Source organism: Heloderma suspectum, chromosome 12 (genome assembly GCF_057233095.1).
Source record: "Heloderma suspectum isolate Gila_16-S chromosome 12, 16-S_ref, whole genome shotgun sequence".
NCBI lineage: Eukaryota > Metazoa > Chordata > Lepidosauria > Squamata > Helodermatidae > Heloderma > Heloderma suspectum.
This window is the reverse complement of record NC_139469.1, coordinates 17,414,960-17,435,281: the sequence shown is the minus strand read 5'-3', so window position 1 is coordinate 17,435,281 and position 20,322 is coordinate 17,414,960. Positions and strand designations below refer to the sequence as shown.

Genomic DNA, 20,322 nt, shown 5'->3' with positions numbered 1-20,322 from the left:
GTTGCAACACTGGGGGGAAATCTTCTCTAAAGAGCTTCCTGGCCCAAGAAAGGTCTGTGTAAAGTTCCCATGAGACAGTTCATAGCCTCAGTGAAGGGTGTTTTTTTTTTTTTTAATAAGACCCCTGAAAAATAGAGGTTTAAAATGTAAACTGAAAGATACAAATCTCACAAAGACCCCTACTATAGTAGAGATATTGTGCAGGGATATAAAGAGTCACTTAATTCTCTAGCAACTGAAAAATACAGAAGTCCTGCAACATTGGGACCCATGCTTAATGACAAGCATGGTGGCCTGACATAATAAACGGTTCCCTGAGTTGATCAACAACTCATTTACGTGTGCCAGCCAAGGCAATAAAATAGAACATAGCAAGGCTGTAAACAACAGGAAAAGAGACCCAATATCAGGACACATTAACATGAATGAAACCTAAGTTGCAGAAGTCCCACATGTTAACTCCATCCATCACAGTTTGTAATAATGAGGTCCCAAGTGACTTGCTTGAGATGCGAAGCACTGCAGATTTCTTCTGTCTCGGTGTCCCTTACAAAGCAGTTCAAAAAATGCATTGAATAGGCATCTCAGCTACATCTCTGAGCTTCTGTCAGCTTCCTGATCAGGAAGAGCTTGTCACGGCTCTCCTAAGAAGGTAATAAGAAAAAAAAAATACAGTAAGCGGGGTATATAACCTTCAAGATAAAGTGCAAGTCCCCCGCCATGCAAAATGTGTGCATAGGGCACAAGGATCAAAGAGCAGATGCTTCAGAATGTGTGCAAATACTGACATTTTTGAATCTGTAGGAGTTTGCCCTTCAGGCAAACTGGCAAAAACCTCTAGGCAATATCCTCCCAGCCAGGGAGTCAAATGACCAAGCGCAACAAACAATTGCCTACTTCCTCCAATAAAAACCGCTGCTGCTGTTCTTCATCCTGCTACTCCTTCCCCATCCCAGCGCCTTCCTGATGTACTGGACTTGAATAACCCCCCAGCCAGCATTATGGGAGTGGTAGTACAACACATTGGGAGGGCACTAGGTTGGGAAAGGCTGCTTTAGTGAGTATCAGACCTCCTCGCTGCAGCTCCTGCTCAATTCGTTACAACTAGCCCTAAGAATGTAAGAACATAAGAAGAGCCATGCTGGATCAGACCAAGGGCCCATCTAGTCCAGCGTTCTGCTCACACAGTGGCCAACCAGCTGTCGACCAGGAAACCACAAGCAGGACATGAGCACAACAGCACCCTCCCACCCATGTTCCCCAACAACTGGTGTACATAGGCATACTGCCTCTGATGCTGGTGGTTGCACGTAGCCATCAAGCCTAGTAGCCATAGATGGACAAATTCCTGGAGGAGAAGGCTAACTCCCTTTTAAAGCCATCCAAATGGGTGGCCATCACTGCATCCTGTGGTAGCAAGTTCCATAGTTTGACTATGCACTGTGTGAAGAAGTCCTTCCTTATATCTGTCCTGAATCTCCCACCAATCAGCTTCATAGGATGACCCCATTGGGTTCTAGTATTATGAGAGAGGGAGAAAAATGTCTTGCTTTCCACATTCTCCACACCAGGCATAATTTTGTACACCTCTATCATGTCTCCCCCTACCCTCCTTTTTCCAAGCTAAACAATCCCAGCTGTTGTAACCTTCTCTCGTAGGGGAGATGCTCCAGCCCCTTGATCATTTTAGTTGATCCCAGGAAAGACTGTGAGTAGCTCAGTCCATAATACAACTGTCTCTACAGCCCTCAAACTCTTATTTCTAGCTATCATGTTTGAAGACTTTTTAGGAAAGAAAGGAATGCCAACCCATTCTGTTTTCATATTTTAGGATTTTAAGGCTTAGGGTTATTGTTTTTAACATTCCAGTATTTTCCCACAAAAAAACACATAGGCCACCAGTTACAACCCCCAAATCCAGCCTTCCCCCAACCTGGTGCCTTCCAGGTATTTTGGACTGCAATTCCCATTTGCACCAGCCAGCATGACCAATGGATAGGAATGCTGGGAGTTTTAGTCCAAACATCTGGAGGGCACCATGTTGTGGAAGGTTGCACTAATCCAGTGAATACCATTCCATTAATTACCATAAGGCAATGGCTTTTGCTCATATCCCAATGGATTTTGTACAAAGCCCAAGTATTGTTTTGACATCCGTAATCACATCTGTGCCTTCAACAAACATTCAACGAGCAAGAACATGATGTGCCTCGTCACACATTTGATTGGTAGGACAACTGCACTGAAGGCAGTGGGGTGGGAGGAATGAAGAAACGATGGCACTGGATTTGAACTTACCATAACTAATTGTTCCCTGAGTTGGTTAACAACTCGTTTATGTGCTCCAGCCAAGGCAATGAAATAGAACATAATAAGGCTGTAAAACAAATGGGAAAAATACACTGTAGGACACTTTAATATGGATGCAAGCCCAAGTCTGTAAAACACTATCCAGAAGATGGAGATATATATACACATAAGAGCTCGGACTCCTACAATGAAAGAGACAAGCCAAGGTACTGAACAGAGGGAAAGTGTTATCAGACTGACCAAGAGCCCATTAACCCCAATATTCTGTCTCCGATAGTATCTTGCATTCCTGATGCTCAGAGAAAGGGCATACAGGTAAGAACCACTAATGAAGTGCTCTGGTAGTTGCCAACCATTTCCAGCAATTTAATGTATATTAATTATTTGTTAATGTTTAGGTACATCATCTTAATAAGTAACCATTATTGTTAATGTTTATTATTATTGTTGTTAGTTGTTGTTATTGGTAATTATTATTAATTATAATTTATTATGATGATAATGTTTAGGGACATCATCTTAATAAGTAACTGTTGTCATTTATCATTATTTTTTACACTTGCATGGGAAGCTGCCTTATATGAAGTCAGATTATTTGTCCACCTAACTCACTGCTGTCTCACTTTACTGACAATGGCTTGAAAAAAAGGTGTGCATTCCCCACGCGTCTTGTTTTAAAGTAAAATCACTTCTTTTTTGCCATCATTGAATTTCGTCAGCATATTTGGCAGGCCGTCAGGGGGGCCCAGTGAGGGGCCTGAGCCCAGAAGTTGCCCACCTGTGGTTTAGGATCAGCCCCAAGTGCATGTTGGAAATCTGAGAATTGCCTAGGGCTGGGGAAAAAGCACATCAGATTGCCTAGACATATGATAGCACTTTAACATCTGGGATGGCTGTAAAGTTTCATGCAGGGCTGGCAGCTTACTGGTCTCTCAGTATAAGGCAGCTTCATGTGTACATAGGAACAACAAAGAGTCTTATAAAATAAACATAAATGGTGTTAGTGAGATCATCAAGACTACTTTGTGAATGGTCACTATTTTACATACAACTAAGCTTTAACACAATCATCCTTCCCCAACCTAGTCCCCTCCAGATGTTTTGGAGTTCAACTCCCATCAGCGCCTTGCCAGCATGGCCAATAGTCATGAAGACTGAATCACAGTCTATCTTTCTTGCATTTCATTTCCCTCTGACCTTACTAACATTTTTCCCTCCCTGCTCCCATGTGTCTTCACATCTGCCAATTCAGGAGAACATCCCCTATATTTGATAAAGTGGACTCCAGTCCACGAAAGCTTATGTCATCACAAGGCAGCCTTCCCCAACGTGGTGTCCTCCAGTTGTATTGAACTTCAATTCCCATCATCTCTAGTCTAAATATGGGGGGACACCAGGTTAGGGAAGGCAACCATTTATTACTTCACAAATTTGTTTCTAACTGATGAAATCCTGGAGCCCCATGACTTCAATCTAAATGTTAGGGCAGTCCGCAGTTTTTCTAGCAGCCTTTTTTGTATGTGTATCGGGTACTTTTACATAATTTTGTGTAGTTTGGGAGCACTTCTATTGACATCAGCAACTGGCCAATACAAACAAAAATATGAAGTAGGACAAGGCCAGCCTTGCTAATGCTCACCAGATGACCAAAAAGAAAGGCACTGCAAACGCTTCTGATGCGATGCCATCCAGGACCTTTCGCAAGTTGACTGGAAACTGATGGATTGTATGTTGAATGACATCCCACGAATGATTAAAATTCATAAAAGGTCCACAGGCTTTAGAAGAGGGAATACTGTTTAAGGAGTGGGAGCAGGAGAGAGACAGAACACAAAATAAATGGTTACCAAATTTGTAGGCTAACACCTTTTCCCATATCAACCTGCTCGCATATCCTCTGGGCGTATTGAATTACAACTTCCATCATCTCCAACTATCTAAAATGAGGTAGGTGGCAATGGGGGAAGAGGGCCTTTTCAGTTGTGCTCTCCTTGTGGATCTCTGCCCTTGAGGAGGCTTGCCTGGTACATACACTAATGTATTTTAGGCACAAGGCAAAGACCTTTTAAATAAGCAAATATATGTACATACATTTTTATACTGCTCTGAAGCTGTTTTTTTAATAGCTCATGAAAAAACAGTAAAACAGCAGTAATCAATAAAACAGTTTACAACAATAACAGACAGTGCTAAAAACAAACGATAGAACCAACTTCTCCCCACCCACCCCTTGCCCCCAAATGAAATAGTTACATGTGACTTTATGACCTGGTTCACACTATGGGTTCTCTTCCTGGGTTGTGGTTAACAACCCAGAAGTAACCCATAGTTCTGGGTTTGCACATAATGACAACCCATGATTCAACAACTCATACTCAACCCATACTCTGGTTTGTTATGTGCAAACCAGGTCTATACCAAAGGAAACTTTTTATTTCACAATTCTGGGCAGCAGCGCTTTGGGATCAGATCTGGTGTGAGCATGACTAAAGCACAAGCTACACAGAGCTGTAAGCGTACCCCCACCTCTAATATTCACTTCATCATCACAACATATGCTACTGAACATTTGCACAGGAGTAAATTTTGATGGTCTCAGCGGTGGCATTCAGATCCCTTTTGTTCTGGTCACTGTCTCACTGTAATAGCAAGTAACACACTTGAATAAGTGAATGAAAACGCTCCAAATACTAAAACAGCAACTTACTGAGTCATGCTGAGTCCCAATGGAATGAAAGCTAAGATGAGGCCAATCAAGAGCACCACCAGGAAGAAAAAGTTGGAGCTAGACGCTCTGAAGGGCCGTGTTGAAGGCTTACATGTATGCATCAGGCTTATCTGGAGAGAAAAAAGATCTCAGCTGTGGTGCCATAAGATATATTTTTGGGCCCAAGGGAAGATAGTGACTCTTTTCTCCTTTCTCTGCTCATTCTCCATTATCCCTTGGTCAACAACTAGTTTTGTGGATGTGGGGAGCCCAGTGCTGCACTCACAACTTGATCCACAACCTTCTTGCATCACTGGGCTGGGAATTCAAGGCCAGACCTAAGCATTAAGAGCTAGGTTTTGCCCACTATCATCTAGTCACTGATTCCTATTCTAAACTCTGTCCCACCTACCCAACACAAACTCCAAATCCTGGCGCTCCATCAGCTTTCCCTTCCTCCCCTAAAAGTTGAGCTCACAGACCCCCAAAGCACCCAGTTTCCACCATGTAAACAGTTGCATACCCAGTTAAAGATTCTGAAGTAGCTATCCCAACTTGAGAAGATAGTCTAAGATGTCGAAGAAGCTCCAGGAAATTTCAAGGTTCTGGAAAAATATCCTGTGTCTTTTACCATTCATAGAACTTCCCAAAGAATGGATTCGCAAATGCTTTCCTCCCTCACCCCTCCCTGAGTCTGCAAGGTTTTTTTGCCCCTGATATCACTCCATTAAATGCACAGAGGACCCTTATCTTAGGGCAGGGTCCTGTACTGTGGACACCCCACGTATAGCAAGCTTTCCTGCTTGTATGACAGATGGGAGCTGAATGCACATTTGACTTTTCCACCACATTAACCTAGTTCACATGTCATACTAAGCTTGCAATCCTAGCGTAATAATAAGGTAGGAACACTGTGCATTTGCACACAACCCCTTTCCTGCCGCTTTGTTCCTCTCTTTGTGTGAGAAGCAACAGAAACGAGGATTCAGCGCCATAGCTTCCCATTATGTGCAACCCAGGAACTATGGTTAAGTACTTCCAAACAAGCCAGGATCACTAAACCAACTTCAAATCCTGGGTCAAAGCTGGCTTATGAATCCTAGCTTGTGTGGAAGTACGTAACCAGAGTTCCTGGATTACACCTACGAGGAAGCTATGTTTAAGTGCTGAGTCCTGGCGTGTTTTTCCACTTGCACAAAGGAGGAGCAAATGGGCTGTGGACACTCACAAACTGCGAGTGCATACGCTGGCTAATTAAACCAGCATTTCTGGCTTTCCATTATGTGCAAACACGACTACTGAGTTTAATTATGTCAGACTCATCGGGGGTGATCAAAGGAAGGAAAAAAGGAAGGCATTGTACAAGTGGAAAATAGCTGTTACACAACACCTACCAAGCTATTTCATTCCATAGGAATTTAAGTGTTTACAAATTGGGTACAGGATGGAAAACTTGGGCTATTATTAAAACCTCAATTACAGACACACCTAGACAACGTAAGGCACACACAGACCAGATACCTTTTTAATGTAAAATACGATGCAGTATTTTATTGTTGCAATTGCAGGGAGGAGTGGACAATAGAAAGTTCCAATCCAGCAGATGGTTTGCCCATAAACTATTTCCAACACATTATCGGGGATGGCAAACTCCTGCAGTCCACACCATCGGCAGGCTTTAAATGAACAATGGGTAACTATCAACCTACAAACAATAACAAAAAAGCCCTGCTTTAAAGTCCAGCAACAAAACTGAGTGAACCTTTTCATCTGAAAAAAATATATGTGTTATTTACAGAAACAAAATCTTAGGAATAAAACATTTGAAGCATATCTATAGCTATCCTAATAAATTTGCTTTTTAGACAGGCTGGCCATGTGCGTCCAACTTTACAGAGGACACTCCTATTTGAAAGGCTGTCAGAGGAGTCCTCTGTTTGAAGGTAACTGAAGGACTATCTAGTCAAAGTCTGGTTTAAAGATAAAGATCCTGAAAAAGGGAAAGCAAAGCCCTTGAGATTGTCCATCAACAGTGAGTGCCAGGACAGCAGACTGAACAGTCAGCAGACTGAACAGGATTACAGATCATCAGGTCATAGTCTTCCCCACTATGGTGAGACAGATGTTCTGCATTTCTATTTAAATTGTAATAATTTCTAAATTCGCGTTCTAGACAGATAAATTTGCAGTCAAATATTCTGCATTTCTATTTAAATTGTAATAATTTCTAAATTCGCATTCTAGACAGATAAATTTCCTCTTCTCCAGAAAGATTGTTTTATGCTCTAATACAGCATTCCCCCACATTGTGACTCCCAGATGTTTTGGCCTACAACTCCCATCAGCCTCAGCCAGCATAGCCAGGGATGACGAGTTGTAGTCCAAACCATCTGGAGGGCAGCAGGGTGGGGAAGGCTGCTCTAACTCATTAGAGCCCAGAAAAAAAAATGTAAACTGTGCAAAGCAAGAAACAAATTTAATTGGGGGTGAGGGTGGAAGCACCCCCCCCACACACACGCGCACACACCGGAGGAGCAAAAAAAAGAAAGGACACAGCTGCAAGGTGGTGGGGGCTGAAGTTGCCTGAAGAGGTGAGGAAGAGCAGCACAAGAAAAAATAGACAGTCCAGGTGGGAAAGGAGAGAAACGTTGGTTCCCAATAGTGATACTAGTTTTATCTTTTCATTTCTCAATGGGAGGGGAAAGCACTGACAAAAGAGAAGTGCAGGAAGTGCAGGCCCGGGTCTACTCGGAAAAAGTGGTGGGTAGGCCCACCCTGAAATTAACCCCTAATTTCTTACTATGTGAATGAGCTGCAGCGAGTGCTGTGTTCACACACTCTCCTCTCCCCTTCTTTCATACCTTTGAGGAGACTGCAGACATTCATGTCCAGTTTTAAACTAACCACAGTTCCCTGTAATGCCCAAACTCAGGGAACTATTATTTGTTTAAACCACCATTTCACAAGCCAGGAAATGCAAAGCCACAGTTTGACCCTGCCTTGTTTTTACTAACCACAGCTCCCCAAGTTTGGATGTGATGGGGAACGTGTGTTTTATTTAAAACAGAATGCACATGCTTACAGTCTCAAAACCTGTTTCAACTACAAAGAAAGGGAGTGCCTTTTATACTCACTTTCTAGGAAAGTCAACGAAGACTGTAATTGCAAAAATTATGATGAAGTCAAAGATCATTAGCTTATACATTTCCTGGCCAACTCGAGATTCCCAGCACTGAAAGAAGAGACAAGACGATTATCAGAATAAATCCAGCCACTGATGGGAAAAAAATAGCTAATCATAAACCAGCACTGCCCCTACCCCATGCAAAAACCAAAACCAGAATTCACAATAGCTAGTGGAGTCTTAATGGTGAATGCATGCCATTCACATTAGGGCATCCAGTCTAAAGGTATCTCTCTCACTTGGTTACCCAGCAGTCCCTGCAGAGGGCTCTGTTGCTTCCAAGAGACATTCAAGGAGAGCCAAGGGAAAGGGAGAATTTCCCCCCACAAGTTTTATACCAGAAGCTATTTCAGTTCACACGTGAAATCTACTTACAGGATAGAGATGATAGTTGTATCCACAGGGCTTGCACTTTTCATTAGCACAATACGTGATCCGAGTCCACAGCGAGAATAAGAGAACACCAATGTTGGCCAACCTCACAAAGACGCACCTTCCAAAATGGTGAGGGTGGAGGAGACACCAGTGAACAATCCAATTTGCATACTATGGAAGCCTTACAATACTAAGAGCTGATAAGGAGCGGGCATCTATGAGATTGGCCAAGTAGGTAATGTTTGGCCTTCTCATCGAACGTACATGGAGAAGACACCAAACAGATAAGATCGTTTTGACATTAATTGGTAAAGCATTCATTTCGCTCCATGACTGAATCCTTTGAGATCTTCTGCTGTGCCTTCTATTCACCTCTCTTCCCTCCCAACCCTTGGCTTTGAAACTGCTGTCTGTGAACCGGGGAACACAGTAAGGGTGGCTCTGTCTGGCAAGCCATGAGGACAAAGATTGAGGGGGAGCCTTCTTATGGCCCAACAAGCCACAACAGGCTACCAAGCCAAAGGACCAGAAAAGAGGGTGGGAGACAGTGCATGGAGGTGGAAAAGGTGCCATTTTGACACAGTATTAGGGAATCAAGTATCTACTGAGAAGGGTAGCATGCTAAGTACACACGCTTACCTCATCAGTGTTAACCGGATTTCAAAGGCTGGTGAATAGTCTTCACATTTGATGAGAAATGAAAAAATCAAAGGGGCAACAAAGTTGGCCATCGTGATAACCATAGAAGGTAAGTACTGTACTAAAAGATTATCCTCAAATCTAGTTTTGTTGTCCTGCAATAAATAAATATGAGAGAGAGAGAACATGTTTATTTGTTTCTTTGCTTAGCTGCAGATCCTGCAACTCATCATTAAGTTGCTAAGGTGTTTGTTGCCCACTGAAACTTTCCTTTGGCCTCTCACTGCCCAGATGTTACTGCAGCAACTGCAGATTGCTTTTTCCTCAGCAGATGGAAGTTTATGTGGTCCCTGTTCCTTCAGTTTTGCCAGCTGTTCTTCTGTTCTACTTTTCTCTAATTCAACCTTCCCCAACTTAGGTCCCTCCAGATGTTTGGGACTACCACTCCCATTATCCCTGGCCACTGTGCATGGTGGCTGGGGCTGATGGGAACTGTAGGTCAAAATATCTGGAGAGCACCACATTAGGGAAGTCTGCTAACTGAAGAGTGCTGCGTGTTCATACCTTAATATAACCATGAGCCATGGCACTACTTTTACTTCCCAGATTGTCCATTTCTTGCCTACATGGGAAGGTGCCCAAGTCTCAAAGTCCCCCAGTGTCAGGGTGGAAACTGAGTCGATAGAACCCCAGAGCAGTTCTGATTCTAAGGAGGATCAGCAATCTGTGGGAGAGGAGCCAGCTCATCCCTCACAGGCACAGCAGCTGGCAGAGATTCCTCCTGCCGGCATTCCTGAGATAGGTAGTGATCCTAGCAGTGAGAAAGTGCAGGAACAGGGCTTGCTAGACGCTCGACGCAGAGAGTGACGAGCGATGAAGGGTGCGGAAAGCAGGCGTAGCGCCCATTTGGCGCGCAAGCAATGGCCACCTCCCGTGGACCCAAGGGAAAGAGGGATGATCTCTCCTTAGCCCTATGTTCAGGGTCTTCAAATGACTCTCCTTCAAACAGGGATCTACTGCCTACTTGGAGCATAGGCTACTCTGCTGTTCCTTGCTTAGTCGCTGGTGATTAGCATCTGATAGAGTCATTAAGTTGTAAAAGGATTAAAGCCTTGAAAAGAATCCTTTCGTCTGTGTCTTGAGTTGGCTATTGGAGTCTACTGAAAGAGGCCGCTAGGGCGCTCCTGACACCCAGCCTCCTTTTTGCCCTTCTTTATTCCTCTACCAGGCTGCTTTATTGCTTAATAACTTGCCAGCATTAAATAGGACATTCTGAAAATGCTCCAAAGATGCAATGTATTTGTAGTGAAATTACTGAGTACCTTTAAAATGGGTAAATTTACTCTCATCACTGGGCTACATGGAGCAGTTTGCTGTAGTGACGAGAGTGCTGGATTAAGGCTGGGGAAACCTGGGTTCAAATCCTCATTCAACCATTACCGAAGTAGGTGACCTTGGGCCAGTCACTATTTCTCAGCCTAACCTACTTCTCAGGGTTGTTGTGGGATGGTGAGGTGGGGGGAACCATATACATTGCCTTGAGCTCCTTAGAGGAAAGGTGGGAACTGAACGTTATAGATATATAAAATTTGCCTGCCACTTACATTGGAAATATTTTCTTGCGAGTAGACAGTGGCTCTATAGATAGAATAAAAGCAACCTGACAAAACACCAAGGACTAAGCAATTTAAGAATATTCTCAAGCAATAGATACGAATTTTCTCTTTGGTGGTTCTCTCCGCTATCTTCTGCCTTAACCTCTCTTCCTCCAAGTCGGTCTGTAAAACAGAAATGATTTTATTTTTTAAAAAAGTCAAAGCCTACCTTTCCATTAAGTGATCCGAAAGAGACTTATAACAGATCTAGAGCAAGACAATACAATACAAAGCAATTAACTTGTCCCTTGGAGAAGCCAAGAGAGATGCTGGAAGATGTGATGTTAAAGGCTCTCCCTGATACTATTTTTACAGGGCCTGCAGCACACCCAGGGAAAATAGCACTCCTCTTCCCAGTTCTAGGCAGCACTGGATATAACTATCACTAGGGGTGGGACCTCTCCTCACGCAGGCCAAATGGAATGCGGCGCCCAGCTCATATCTTGTTGTTGGGGACAGCTAACATGGACACTGAGGGAACATGATGTTAAAGCTTCTGCCCAGCAATCTGGCATCCTTCCTGGTGCAGAGCCTGCGAAATGTCCCTCTCTGAGCTGTTCAGAATGTTTGCAGATTGGAGCCATGCCAGATATATTTCTACCCTGTCCTTTGACCAGAAGATCCCAAGGTGGCTTACAGCAGTCAAAAACATAGTAAAAAAGTTTCTAAAAACCCTACAGCAGAATAGAGCCAATATCCAAAAAAAGAGCATAATATAGTTTATTACAAATATCACAAAACACCTGGATAAAGAGCAGAGTTTTCACTTAGGCCTAAACACTAACAAAGTCAAATGGATATGAGGAGTTGCACAGACAGGATGCCACCATCAACAAGGCCCAGTTTCTGGAAGCCATTCATCTTACCTCTGAAGGTGGGACATCGAGAGTAGGGAATGTGATGAAGACACAGGTTTGTATAGGAGCAGGAAGTCCCTCAGATGCCCAGGTCCCAGAATTTATCCCTACCCAAACTAATATGAGCTCCCAGTCACATAACACAACCAAAGAATCAAAAAAATACTAGAAGGAGAAAATTAAGAAAATTAAAAAAGCCCACCAGACAAATGGCTAAATACTGCAGGGAGCCACAATTATAGCAAGGTGTCCACAGCATACTTAGCATAATAGTTAATCCAACTGTGGTTACAAAAACTATATAGTCCATTGAAAGCAATGTCTCAGATTTCAAGCATGTACTCACTTTCTTGAGACCAAGGATCACTGAACTGAATGGGGCTTTCTTCTGAGTAGACATGTACAGGATTGTGCTATAAGGCTGCAAATCTAGGCATACTTACCTGGGAGTAAGCCTCACTGAACACAGTGGGACTTACTTCTGATTAACATGGGTAGGATTGGACAATAAGGATAGCTTCTCACCTTCTCCTCCAGCTTGCTTGTGCTACTGGGATTTGTCCCAACCACTATTTATTTTGATTTTTCTCTCACTTATGTTTAGAAACGTTTGTAGTTGTCAACCACTTGAATATTTGACACAGAGCACAGTTTAACATGCTATTGGGGGGAAATATACATACTCACTTTAAGTTCATAGTGTAAACTACTGTGTTTCAGCTGTGCAGCATTTACATCTGTAATACAGAAGTCCCAGCCAGCAAATATTTTGTTGCAGTAGCTCTGAAACTGATCTTCATTGCCCACCAAGCTTTGCTTAAATCCTTCAACGGATCTAGTAAAGACATCCCAAGTTTAAGAGAAATGAAATGCTCTACTAACAATTTCATGATTTTAAATTTTTGTACAAGTGCATGGAATAGTACCCTCCTTTACATCCAGATCTGATGCATGCATACTAGTCAGAATTTGATGACAAAGTCCTGGTGAATTTGATGGGACTTTCTCCAAAGTAACTGTGTTGAGCCAAAGCCTGAGCCAAAGCATATAACTGACATCCCAAGATGCATCTGTTATTTTACTGTATGACTTCAGATGTGAACATAGTACTTTTGAAACCATGTACATTTAAACCATGGATTGTTGTTACGTGTGAACCCAGAAATGTGGGTTGTTTCGCCAGGCTACAGAGGCAGCAGACAAGAGAGGTAAAAAAAAATGTAGCAGCTCTATATGCCAGTACTATAGCACCACAAAGGCATTTGGGATACAGGGAGAGAGCAGGTGAAGGAGAGGGGAAACAAAGAACCTAGGGATTGAAAAAACAAACCTCAGTTTATTCAGTCTTCTGCCAGACAAACCCTGGGCAGGGCAACAAACCATGGGTTAGCATTATGTGCTAACTGTGTCAACATCAGGCTCCATGTCTTGGGGCCAGAGGCATCCCAAGATCAAGTAGTTTCAGGATCTCTCCAGGCCACTTCTCTTCATCACAAGGTGGAAGCCTGAGAGCCCACGTCACATAAACACATGCAGCAAAATCCTGGTGATAAAGGAGCCTTTGAACCCAGCTGAACAATTTACAGGACTATATGGCAAGTTTCTCAAGTTATGAACCACCATTTGGCTGTCAAAGAGTGTTTCACACCTATGATGTGCCAGACAGCTGGAGGAAAACTCTGATCATCAGGTCAACATAAGGCTGGCTAAATGGCTTTTAAGCTATTCATCTGTTCAGGAAAAGAGCTGGTAATAAAAATCTCATGATCACTATGGTTTTATTGTTATTAATCCTATTCTTTTCTAGAGATCTGTTAAAAATATGCAAAGCCTTCAATAGTCCTTATCCTTAACCACTTTTTTATTACGGTTTTTTCTACTGTACTATGTTGGCAGTGGGATGACAAAAAGCCAGAAGGACAAAGATGGGCCTTCACAGCTCACACTTCAAGCTATCATTACCTTTTGACAATCCAAAGAAAGCTTAATGAAAGGTAAGTCAGTGTGGTCAGCAGATATGCAAGCGGTACGTGGTATTTCAGGAGGCCAAAATAAATGGTATCCACCGTGTAATAGCCATAAAAGAGACTCGTCATTTCAAGAAAACCCTGCAAGAGATTCATACAAAGGAAGGTCAAGTTACTACATATAGACACACACAATGGGTAAGTCATGCTCTGGAGATTTTGCCAAACACAGCTGCCTGAAAGCCGCCAGCTAGAGTCACCCAATGACACTGTGGCCCCAAAAAAGCAACACATGTCCTCTTTACCCTTGGCCTATTAAGTAATCCTCCATCTACGTTAAGTCAAGGTAAACTGGAAGGGTCCCAAAGGATGCTCCACAGATGGGTGACACGGGATCCAGTACTGGTACTAGCACCCATGCACATGAGGGCAAAATCTGTCCCCTTGCTTTGGCAATAGGGCCCCATGACTAGGGTTTCTCCTCTATCCCTCATAGTGCACCTGTGTTACATAAGAGAAGGAAGCAGAGATATGCTGCCCTGAAGTGCTACGAGGGCTGGATTTTTTTTAATGTAATTAATTTTTTTAAAATGTTACAGCTGGAAGGACTAGAAATTTGAGAGGTTTTATATAAAAGACAAAAGCAGAGGTTCTTGGGATGCTGAATTCTGTACCCAATAGTAAATGTCGCGTGGGTGTAGTACTTACATGGCGTTATAAAATACACACCACCCAGACAATAGCTTTGAGAGTCTCTACTGTGAAGAGCTTAGCTTAAAAGATTTATCCTGATCAGTATAGCTTCACTACTCCCCCCCCCTGCAAAAAGGGGGGGCATTCTTCCTCTTAACCAAACCCTCCTCTTTCGTGCTATTTTTAATATGCTTCATGGATTTAGAACTGTGTGTTCAATTACTTACTGTGCCAGACAGTAGATCTATAATATAATTATAGAAGTAAATGAGTCCCTTGATGCCACTGACTACATAAACTGTGCAGAGTGGCTCTGTGGAAAAAAGATTTAAATAAATAAACAAATCACTAGACCAGAGGGAGCAAAAAGAACCAAATAAAATGCTCATCAGCTATGCCAAGTGGAGTCTGTACTTCCACAAGAAACACCCAAAACTCACTTCAGGAAGCCAGTTACTAGGAAAAGTGAGTTACCTGTGCTCTTCAGATAGCTGCCATTGACAACTCCATGTCTGGAAACAGCAGTAGGAAGGGTAATAAAGCTGAACACAAGGAGAAAGATCACAAAGTTGAGGATCACTAGGAACCGTAGGAAGGAGAAATAAGACTGTATCCCAGTGCCAAATTTCCCTAAGAAAAGGAAAGAAAGGTGGGGGGAGATTTTATTTATAAATGAAACACATTAACCATCAGTGTAAAATAACATAAGGGGCTGCTTTGGAAAATTGGCTTGAAAAGCAGGGTGTAAATCATGTTAAATCAATCAATCAATCAATCAAGTACTGAATAGCTATTTCATTCCTCAGGCTTTTCTTTAAATGGTGTGGTTTTTATCATTATTGCTGCTGGTTTCTTTAATGTTGTTTGGGTTGTGATATTACTGTTTATTGGATTTTTAAAGGTGTTCTGTAAATGTTTTCAGTAAACTGCCTTAAGCCCTTATATGGAAAGACAGGCCAGAAATGCTTTGAAATAAATACATATAATAAATATGCATTATGAAAAATGGGGTAGAGAGAGAGGAGGAGGAAAACAACAACAACAACAACCATATTAGATCAGTAGTGACAGAATTCAGGCTTGCAGGATTACTTTGTTTTTTACTACAGTCCTGAGATCCGCCAACTGGTACAGAAGACATACACTTACAGTGCTATTCTATGCATGTCTAATGGGAAGTAGGCCCCATGGAGTTCAATGGGACTTACTCCCAAGTACGTGTGTACAGGATAGCAGTCTTAGAATTAAAGAATTCTGAGCCCACAAATATGTTTTGTATTCAAGAACTGAATGCAGCTCACAGTCCTTCCAAACAAAAATCCACTCCTGGTTACTCCAGGCTTTCTTTATTTCAGCAAGAATCATTCTCTGGCTGCTACTGTTAAATTATTGGGAATCAGAAATCCGTGCAAATCCACCAGAGATCAACAACTAGATCCAGATCTACTTTCTGCCTACTTACGTACCAGGTCACCTTACAGATCACACTCTCCAGTCACTATTCAAAAACATCTGCATGGGAGAACATTGGGAAAGGACTTATGCAGCCACACACACAATGCATGCTCAGTGCATCTGACCCATCACTCTATGAGGCATCTTCAATCATGTAGGAAATTGGAGAATCACAGCTGGAAGGGTCCTCTGAGGTCTTTAGTCCAACTGCCTGCTCAGCTCAATACAGATTGTGCAATGCAAAATGCAACCACAGCATTCCTGACAGATGGCCGTCTAGCCTCTGTTTAAATAACTCCAGCAAAGGAGAACCCGCCACTTCCTGAGGCAGTCTGTTTCACTGTCAAACAGCTCTTCCTATGAGGAAGTTCCTCCTAATAATTATCTGAAAACTGCTTCCCTGCAATTTCCACTCATTGGTTTCAGTCCTGCCCTCTGGAGAGACAGAGAAAAAGTCTGCTCCATCTTCTGCATGGCAGCCCTTCAGATATTTGAAGAAAGCTATCATGACTCCCCTTAATTTTCTCTCCTCTAGGCTAAACATATCCAGCTAAACCCAATTTTACCATGCTTTTGATCCAGCACCGAAGTGGGAACATGGCAATACCCTGTTGAGACATTCAAAAATTTGTTCCTAGACCACACATATGTCTGAAGAACGGGCAATGTGTGGAAAGACATTCCAAACAAGGAACAAACATAAAGCAGTGGGGCAGGATAAAATAAAAAGGACCATACCCTCAATGCTGTGGATGTCATGTCTCCAAAGTTCCAGATAAGATAACAGTTCCTTGGTGTCCTGTACAACTTTCCTCAATGATTTATTGCTCGTCTGCTTCCATTGATGCCACCCCGACAAGCACTTTATGTTGGCCACCTGAATGTCTCTGGTAAGATAAAAAAATGAAAAATGACAAGAGCATCCAGGTGTCCATTTTGGAATAATTGAAAATACAGTGAATTTTTAAAGATTTGATAAGATCCTGCTTCCAATGCCCGCAAATGTAGCTGTGCTTGTTCCATGCTCCCTCCAGCATGGGACGCAGCTTGGAACCTGGAATTAAGCATAGAATTTGGCAAAGATGAACTTTAGTTTTCCAAAAAGACCATTTTTAAGTAGAACCCCAAGCTTGAAGCAATTCTTCATTAAATCTGTGGATTAAAGCTTTACAAGCGGAACCTGCAACACTGCATTGCAGTGTATCCTCTCCCCCTAACAGGAGTGCTCCTCTCTGGAGTTCTAGCCAGCCAGCTGTGCCCTCCTCCAGGATACTACTGTAAAGGGTTCAAGCAAGCCAATGCATTCTCCCCTGGTTTTCCAGGTTTCTTCTGATACTCTATGTTCTGTCACTATTGAGCAAGTCCAGTCCACATTGAGCTGTTGTGTGTGTGTGTGGGGGGGGGGGGGGACTGTTCCCCTAGGTGTGTATTTTTTAATAAATACATATGTATGTATGTATGTAAATTCTATAAACCAAAGGTTCCCCAAATATGCTGATACATCCCTCTCATTTCTCAGTAGCCCCATTTTGGCTCCACTTCTGTTGGCACTCATCACCTGAATTTGTGATTAGACGGAATGATGCAAAATTTTAGGAGTCTTCACTTGTTCACAAGGACTCGGGCCTGCATATTCCCTCTTCCTTCCCCCGCTCCCTTCACGCACTCCGATTCCTCTCTCAACACTTAGTTTGAGCAAACCAGTTTGTTGTGAATTCTGAATCATGCAAGCAATGGTTACCACAAACAACAGTTTGCCTCCAAACCGGAATTGGAATCCCAGTTCAAACTATAGTTTCCAATTGATTTGGACCAAACTAATAAGCCTAGACACTCCTTCAATGCATGTTTAAAGCTCTCTGACATGCCTCTCAGATCATTTGAATACTTAGGATATTTAGAAGTCTTGGTCACCTTATATCTGCCTCCCCACCTCCCCCAATTAACTAACAGCAGTCATTTATCATCCACCCCAAAGCAGAGATTAATTTAAGCGGATAGTTCCTGCTGTTTAACGTTCACTCAGAGACGACACCAGTTTGCTTTGTTCTTTAACGTAATCAAAAGATGTGTCATTACCGCAACTGGTGTCAACAAGTTCCAGAGATCAATTTAGTGTTACACAAAACCAAACAAAGAAAGCCACACAGCCTTTTGTTTGTTTCAAATCAGACAGAAAAGCTAGTAAATCATGTCTGTGGTGTAAATATGCCCAGACACCTGCTACACTTACTATTGTGGAGAAGGAGCACTATACTTTCAACAGATGTGTCAGGCAACAATTCATCAGGAGCAGCTATAGCAAGTGACTGAGAAGCTGTACCTGTATAATTTCTGGCTGAACCATCACCTCCCCCACCAGCTCAAAGTTATGCTGAAAGACCAAGGAAAAGTGTGGGTGCATGGAGCATAATTTGCAAGCAAACATAATATGCATGACTGAAGGGTTTTTTGATCATTTATTTAAAATTAGGGAACTACCTTTTCATTTACGGTGAAGTCTCTTTACTTATTTAATTTAGGCTTCTTTAACATGGAACAATTCATTAGCTGGTGGGGGGAGAGGGTTTCAAGAAGAACTTACCACCATTTGAAAATAGATTCAGAAATTAAGAAAATCTATTTGAAAACTACAAACAAATCCCAGTACCACAACTTCATAGTTTTTGTTCAAACCTTAAACGTCTCTTCTCTGCAATGGTAAGTGCATATTCTCTCAGTGGTTGAGCAGTGCCTGGACTTCCCGATCCAACCCCTTCTAAGAGATTTCTGGTCTCTCCAGAAGCAGAGCGTGCTAAACTGTGGCAGTCTCGTGATCCTCCAGCTGATGTTCTCCTCCTCAGCATAGACTGGTAACTGGGTAATTCTTGTAGGAAGGCAACAGTTGGTGATGCATTATGTGAGTCAAGAAGAAAAACACCTGTAAAAAAGAAACCAAAAAGAAAAAAGTTACTAAATCAGCTCAACAATTCAAAGTCTTGTCAGAGACATTTTGTTGGTCAGTGGGAAGCAGCTCTGGTTTGCCCAGAGATTATGGCAGGAATGTTGGGGGACGGAGGCAGGGGGAGTCTTTGCTTTATGGGAAAGGACAGCTCTCAAGTCTCACCTTCCAAAGCCCTGAAGTTACTATCCTGCCACAAGCCTCATTCTCTGCTTCAATTCCTCCCACTGTAAAATGGGAACGCCACCAAGCTACTAAACAAAGACAATGAAATACCTTGCAAGGTAACAAAAAAGTTCTCCAAGGAATAAATGTCGGATTTATTTATTTAAAACATTCCTTTGCTGCCCTTCAATTCAAAATTAGTTTACAATAACTAGTAAAAACAGTAGAAGGCACTGCTACGAACAATCACAGTAGACGTTTTAAAACACACCAGAGGTTAAAAGCCCAAGCAATTAAAAAAAAACTTAGAGAATCAATCAAACAGTTCACTAATCTGATGAAGAGGGCTCACGTCCTGAAAAGCATATGCCACAATAAATCTAAGTTTATACAGTTTGCTTTTAAAGGTACTACAAGACTTCTTTGCAATGACAAACAGCGGGCACCCAATATTTTGCTGGCAAATGTTCAGAGCACAAATCCAGCCAAACTGGATTTCAGTGGGGGAGCTGAAGGATAATCCTAAACAGAATTACTCAGAAATAAGCCCCATTACCAGGGACAGACTCTCTACTCAGCCTGTTTTGGATGGCAGCCTGTGCGGCACCAGCTGCAAAAGCCACATTCCAACGCACACTGCCTCAGGAGCAGGTCCCATTGAACTCAGAGGGGCTTTCTTTTGAGCAAACACCCGATAAAAGGAGTACACAGTAAATACAACCCCCACACAACTGAAATCAATGGCGCTCAAAAGAACGTCCTTCCAGCCTTCTCCAACCTGGTGCCCTCCAGATGTTTTGGGCTACACTTCGCATAAACCCCTGACCATGCTGGCTGGGGCTGATGGGAATTGCAGTCCAGAACATCTGGAGGGCACCAAGTTGGGGGAAGCTGCTTCACTTGGAAAGGGTCATTTTCTGAGCCTTTCTACGCCGCGACCCTCCCCAACATTTGCCCAGGAGGATGCCCCATTTAACACAGCGGGGCTTGCATCCGAGCAAACACTCAAGAGGAGGGGGAAGTGGGCAATAACATCTCTCCCCCTGTTCTCACCTCCTCCCGCACCACGCGCCCCTTTGAAATCAATGGGGCTAGAAAAGGAGAGGCAGGCCCCTCCGTCGTTTCCTGAGCCTGGCAGGGCAACCCGAGGCACGTCTCCTCAGAAGCCAGGCCCGCCGAGTTCAATGGGGCTTACTCTCAGGTAAAGGCGAGGCGCTCCCCGCCCGGGGCCTACACACCACACCACACCACACCACCCACCACTGCTACCCCCGCCGGGGCTGTCCAGCGCTCGGGCCACCCGCAGCTCGCTCATGGCCGCCGCCGAAGGGAGCCCCGCGGCCCCCCGCGGCTGCGGCTCGCCTTCCTCGGAGG

The 20,322-nt window shown here is 43.1% G+C and overlaps 1 protein-coding gene across 2 annotated transcripts; it reads right to left on the bottom strand.

The window, feature by feature from the left end:
- Nucleotides 1–64: 64 nt before the first annotated feature.
- TMC7 (transmembrane channel like 7) lies at nucleotides 65–20,317 on the bottom strand. Of its 2 annotated transcripts, none has more exons than XM_084818598.1 (16): nucleotides 20,002–20,317; nucleotides 18,519–18,762; nucleotides 16,581–16,729; nucleotides 14,862–15,017; nucleotides 14,615–14,700; nucleotides 13,690–13,835; nucleotides 12,415–12,562; nucleotides 10,820–10,993; nucleotides 9,216–9,370; nucleotides 8,577–8,694; nucleotides 8,152–8,249; nucleotides 6,539–6,722; nucleotides 5,018–5,148; nucleotides 3,950–4,105; nucleotides 2,299–2,377; nucleotides 65–644 (listed from the first exon to the last, which is right to left on the bottom strand). In XM_084818598.1, the coding sequence occupies exons 2-16, from the start codon at nucleotides 18,686–18,688 to the stop codon at nucleotides 585–587; spliced, it is 2,010 nt and encodes a 669-aa protein (XP_084674724.1). In that variant the 5' UTR covers nucleotides 18,689–18,762; nucleotides 20,002–20,317; the 3' UTR covers nucleotides 65–584. The 2 variants fall into 2 exon arrangements, with proteins under 2 accessions (XP_084674724.1, XP_084674723.1); XM_084818597.1 differs by having other exon boundaries at nucleotides 20,209–20,317.
- Nucleotides 20,318–20,322: the final 5 nt, after the last annotated feature.